This window comes from Sphaerodactylus townsendi, linkage group LG04, assembly GCF_021028975.2.
Source record: "Sphaerodactylus townsendi isolate TG3544 linkage group LG04, MPM_Stown_v2.3, whole genome shotgun sequence".
NCBI classification, from domain to species: Eukaryota; Metazoa; Chordata; class Lepidosauria; order Squamata; family Sphaerodactylidae; genus Sphaerodactylus; species Sphaerodactylus townsendi.
The window spans coordinates 121,302,011-121,308,010 of record NC_059428.1 but is presented as its reverse complement, the minus strand read 5'-3'; the positions used below and the strand labels follow the sequence as shown (position 1 = coordinate 121,308,010).

Genomic DNA, 6,000 nt, shown 5'->3' with positions numbered 1-6,000 from the left:
TCTCTCCCTGCCCTATCGTCCAGAGCTGCTATGGGGATAAAATGTGGAAGGTCCACCCACGGTACTTGGGAGGCCGGGAATGATACATACTCAGGATATCCACCGTATATCCTACACTAACAGCAGCGGCAAGCATTTCTGTTACATAGAGAACAGCTTAATGAAAATTCAAGTAGGCTTTCTAATTACACAAGTCCCCCCTCAATCCTTCCTATGCTAATTCAATATTTGAAGCAACGTCAGGGACTACAGTGCTTGTGACTTTTTTATTCATTCCACATAGAAAAGCATGCAGTATTAATGTAAAACAGTACAGTATTCATGTAAAATGTTTGGTGTACATTCAGTAAACAAGCTATTAGCATACCAACCCATTTTTATGAACTATGTAGGCACGAACGACACGGTCTTATACGAGAGAAGGATGTGTATGTAATTTTTTTTTGTTTTTTTTTGTTTCAGTTAAAAGCAGTGTTTAATTTAAAAAAATAACTGGGTTCTCAGTCTTAAGCAAGAAGACACCTTTCCCCTCCCAACTGAACATTTGCCAGGAGGATAAAACAATTCTAACAGCTACACACCGAAGGTACTGATGTGGCGAGACACAGGGTGTCATGCGGGTATGAACAGGCAAACATTTTATTCTGAAAGGGGAGTTCGGAGAGAAGCCAAGCTCCGGAATAGCTGCCACCATGTTCTCCCCGACAGGGACAGAAAGCACAGCTAAGATGTTATCACACCGGCTTCTCAATGAGATCAAGAGCTGAATCAATGAGAAACCCATTTTGAAGATCCATTGCATTCAGTAACCCTGGACTCTGAACGGCTCCTCAAAAAGGACTGAAGACGTCATATAACCCAACACTAAAAGCAAAACAAAAAAACACAATACACCAATCTCTAGGTATCTAAACTGAAGACATCTATCGAGAGGGAGGCTCTGCTTAGATTTCACAAACACAACTTGGCACTCAGAACAGGGAACATCCAAACTCCATCACTCAGTATGTAAGAAGCGGACAAGCAGAGATCATAGGGGGCATCTACAAATGAAGAGAACCGTCTGTGAAAACAAAATTACTCTCAAGACATTTAATATTGGCACTCAACCTGGTTTTAAGAAATAAAGAGTCAGTTCTTGGTGGTTTTTGACGGGCTCGCACTAGACAAGCTACTCTGAATTTTTCTTTTTGTTGACGTTTGAAGACTTTTGGCTTTCCTGTCGGGTACAAAGGAAGAGGACCAAGGAGACTGCAACTGGTTATGGAGGTTCTGCAGCTCAGGAGCCACCTTAAAAAGAGAGGACCCCAGCTTTTGTTCTTCAAATGACCCTCCAGAGTTGCTAAACAAAAAACTGGGGGAGAGCTCTCTTTGGAATAAAAAGCTCTGAGGTTTTATCTCAGTCGTTTCTGAAGTCCGTCCACCAAACAGAGGGAAAGGCTCCATTATGTCTACAGCAGAAGGGGAAAGGATTGAAAAAGTAGCAGATTTCCATTCATTTCCCTCTGGTGAATTATCATCGGCGAGAGGACATTTCAGAGCGTTCTGTTCATTCCTTTCCTTCATGGTTTTCTCCTTTTCATTCAAAAGATCAGGACACTGGGTGGCCTTGCAGGAGTTCTCCAGCTCCGAAGACGACTTGGAAACATAATAAGGGCTTTTGCTGTTGTCTGATTCGGACATCATGGAATCCAGCTCAGAGATTTTGTCCAGATAAGCAGCATCCATGGATGTCTCACTGGATGTCCTGGTGCGGTTCATTTCGGAGGAGCGGACAGAATGCAGTTTCTTAGGCACATTTATGTGGTGTGATTTTTCGCTGGATTTTGCCGAGGACTCTCCGGAATCGCTAGTGGCGGCAGAGGGCTCTGAACCTTCAAAGTCCAAGTTCTCGTCATAGTGCGTCGGGCATCGGTTCCAAAAAACGGGCTTATCAGAGGTAAAACAAGCACCTTTGCTGTCGCTGCTCTCACAACTGCTAGCGCTATGCTCCGGGGAGTCCTTGTTCGCATCGTCCAACGCATCCCCAAAATCCTCAAATTCCAATTTTCTCAGAAAACTTGATGGCTCCCTTGGACTCTCTTCTTTTGCAGGCAGGTCGTCCTTACTGCCAGGAGTGTTCAGCTGGAGGCAACTGAGAGATAATGGCGTACATGGATCAGGAAGTTCGTAAAGCTCGTCTTTATATGGCACACAGTCCTCAATTTTGTCCCACGTTTGTTCCGGGCAAGTGTCCATATCGGCACTGGCTATATCCAAGAGAACCTCCTGAGAGTCAGTGAAAACATCCCTTCCGGCTGAGCACTGGGCAACGGACTCATCCGAACAACCCTGACTGGCTGAATTTAAGCAGACATCATTACTGCTACCCAACAGGCCGCTACCAGGTTGATCGTCATCAGGGCAGTGAGCTGTGCTCAAACAGTTCTGATCCAGGTGCTCTTCTGGGTTTTTCAGTAGGACGTTCTCATTAGGCATGGTTCCGCTTTGCTTCTCCTCCATTGGAACAGCCACGTCACTTTCGGAAGTTTCCTCTTTCATAGGTTCGTATTCCCGTTTCTGGGGCAGCACCTGCGACTCCAGCTCTTCTATGTATTTGTCGCTCCTCTCCAAAGCCTTTTTCAGACGGTTGGTCTCCCTCTCGCATTGATCAAGCTTCGACTGAAGTGCTGCTACGGTGAACCGTCCAAACCTGCAAACCAACACAAACAAAGCTGAGGTACAGGATATTATTAAAAAAATATTTACAATGGCCAAATTAACAAATCTTGTAAACAGACAGTCAAAACAAGAGTTTGAAGAGAAATGGGAACTGTATTTCTTATCTGAGGCTGAATCGATTATGCAAGAATAACAACAATAGTAAGAACATTAATTTGTTATTGACTAAGATATAAGTAACTGCCTACTACTTACTGCTGTTTCTGAATTAAATGTGAGAAGGTAAAGAATTTTAAAACTATGTTATGTTCTCTTTGAATAATATTAGTGTTGCAATTATAAGGTCCAATGTGTTCGAGTTACTATATATGGTAGCTGTATTTTTTCTTTTTCTATATTTCCTTTTCTGTTCTTGAATTATAGTTCAGAAAAATACAAATATTATTAAAGATATTTAAATCAAATCCAACACTCTGGCAAAGGAATTGGAAAGAGAGAAATCTACAATAAGGGCTATTAAGAAAGCTGGAAAGGAGAGGATTATTTACTTATTTGAGTATTGATTCCCGGGTTTTCTCACCAACTGGAACCAAAAGTAGCTGACAATGTCATTCTCCCCTCCACCATTTTATCCTGTGAAGTAATTTGGGTTGACAGAGAGTGCCATTTGGCCAAAGATCACACAGGAGGCTTCCATGAAAGAGTGGGAACAACCACAAGTCTCCTAGATCATAAACCTACACTCCAACTACTACCCCCGCCCCCATGCTGGGAAGGTAATAGGAAAGGGAGCTTTGACCCTCAAAAGCTCATACCCCACCCCCCCCGCAGTCTTGTGGGTCTCTGAGGTGCTACTGGGTTCGGTTCTAATAGTTAAACTGTAGGCCAACACAACTGTTCTCTGAAAGTATCTTTAGGGGACCTGTCACCTTTCACTAATAAAAGAGGAACAGCCAGCCATTTTAAATAAAATAAAAGCAATAAGCCAGCAACAAAGAAGAGGATTCAGCTATGGGGGACAGGAGGCATCTTAAGGAAGGGAAGTATGTGAGACATGTGGCAGGATCCAACCCAAACAACATGCACTGAGTAACAAATGTGGCTGGATCTAACCCAAAGTGTGGGCGCATAGGCACCACGTGAGCCTCTTCACCAAGTTCTTCCTCTGAGCTCAAAGGTCTGCATCTCAAGCTTGCTAGACCCTACTTTTCTGCCCGCCCCTCCTTTTGAAACTAACCACACATGATAAGACAGTGCAAAGTATGACCACTGCGCCCCAGTTAGAATAAAAATCCCACATCTATTGTAAAGAGAGGCGAGATGACTTTAAAAAAAAAAGGCCACTGCTGAAAATTAAACCATTAGCAGCGCTAAGGCCATAACAAGCAGAAGATTACCCTTCCAGGGGCCGGCCCTATCCGTTTCAACTCAAATATGCATGAAGAATTATCCCCTAAAACAATGGCAGAGATTTATGATAACATTTGAACAGCAGTCCACATCTTGAAATATTTACATTCAATCATTTTCTTACAGCACGGCAGCGTTTTACAATATACATTTCATCCACAATGTCACCTTGTCAAATATAAAAATGCCAATATGAAATTCAGTAATTGTCACCATCCTTTAGATGGTTTTTTTTAATAAAAAAGACTCATTTGGAACCTTGCGATTATATTCCTTTTCTGATGGATAGCTCTCACTCCGCTCTCATTGGATTGAAGCTGTGAAGAATGTCTCTCTCTTCCCTAACCCCCTCCCCCACACTTTTCTTGCATTGCGGTTTGTTTCCTTGAAACTCTGTCAACAACTTCAAAAATGCAGCAGATTGAGAGGAGTAGTGTTTTGATAGAGCTCCCACAGATTCCGGAGCTCCCTTCTCTGTTCTACCAATTTCACACATTCCCCTGTTAAATCAATTCACACACAAGGATAACCAACCTAGTGCCTGTTCATACTCCGCAAAGACCTAAAATTTAGTCCAGGTTTCGTCCAAAACAAACCAGTTACTAGAACAGTGAATGATGCTGCTGAAGGATGGACAGGATCCTAATAGCAACTTGGACAGTATAAGCGGAATGCAAGTGTCATTTATTGATGGACAGGCCTGATCCGCCTTTTTCAGTATTTTTCGGGTTCAGCTTGAAAAGACCTCAAAATTATTGAAAAAGCTGAAAAAAGCTGAGACACTTGATTGTCTTTTTTGGCTTTCCCGACCACTTTCAGGTTTTTAAAGACAAACCTGAGCAAACAGGCCCCGTGAAGCTGAATGCAGCTGATCGCAGCTGTGCGGGACCACAGTGATGGAGGGGGGTGCTTGCAGAGTTCAGGAAGACTGAGCAGGAAGCCCTGATGGCCACCTCCCCATTTACAAAGCCAGGCGGTTGCTTGCGGAGATCAGAGCTCTGATCTCTGCAGGCAACTTGGCTTGCCGCCTCCACACATGTCAAGCTGGCTCTGCCAAATAGGCTGGGGTTTTTTTCAGGGTAAAACCCCCCAAAACAGATATCGCTTTTTGGGGTTTTTTGTAATTTGGTTTTTTTGGACCCTCTCCAGCCTCACAGGTGTATGTAAATATACACACTGCCCATCAAACAGCAGGCATAAACACGGAAATGACATTGTCAAGATGAGCTGGATCCTTGCAGGAGGGTGAGCGCCAGTCCAAGCCCATCTCTCTCTTGGCACCCTTCCTCAGGGGTCCAAGCCCATCTCTCTCTTGGCACCCTTCCTCAGGGGTCAGGTTGTCATCTGAAGTTTTGAACTTCCAAAGGAAGGTGAAGCTGAAGGTGCTGTTTGGCCTGCTGCTGTCACAGGCTCTGACACACTTTTTCTTCCTTGGATGTTTCTCCGAACTACATCTCTCCAGACCACAGGTGTCAAACTCACGGCCCTCCAGATGTTATGGACTACAGTTCCCATCATCCCCTGCCAGAATCATGTTGGCAGGAGACGATGGGAACTGTAGTCCATAACATCTGGAGGGCCGTGAGTTTGACACCTATGCTCTAGACCAGGGGTAGGGAACCTTTAACACTCAAAGAGCCATTTGGACCAGTTTTCCATGGGAAAAGAAAACACTTGGAGCCGCAAATAATTTTTGACATTTAAAATAAAGATAACACTGTATATATTGGGGTTTTTTTACCTTTTACTCCGCTCATTCTGAGAAGCGCATGGATGCGTCCGCCCTGCTGCCTGCAGGGCGGGCAAGGATGTAGCTGGTGGCTCGGCCTCGCCAGCCGCCAGGAAAGCACCCGCCCCGCTCGAACAGGGCGGGCAAGAGGGGAAGCCCGTGGCATGGCCCAGCCGGCCGCGGGCAATTGGTGCGCTTGC

The 6,000-nt window shown here is 44.6% G+C and overlaps 1 protein-coding gene across 1 annotated transcript in view; it reads right to left on the bottom strand.

Annotated features, from left to right (window-relative positions):
• Positions 1 to 252: 252 nt before the first annotated feature.
• OBI1 (ORC ubiquitin ligase 1) overlaps positions 253 to 6,000 on the bottom strand; it is a 29,069-nt gene continuing 23,321 nt past the window's right edge. Inside the window, exon 6 of the mRNA XM_048495082.1 lies at positions 253 to 2,692. Coding sequence (XP_048351039.1) covers positions 1,132 to 2,692 — 1,561 coding nt within the window. The 3' untranslated portion in view covers positions 253 to 1,131. The remainder of the gene's footprint in view (positions 2,693 to 6,000) is intronic.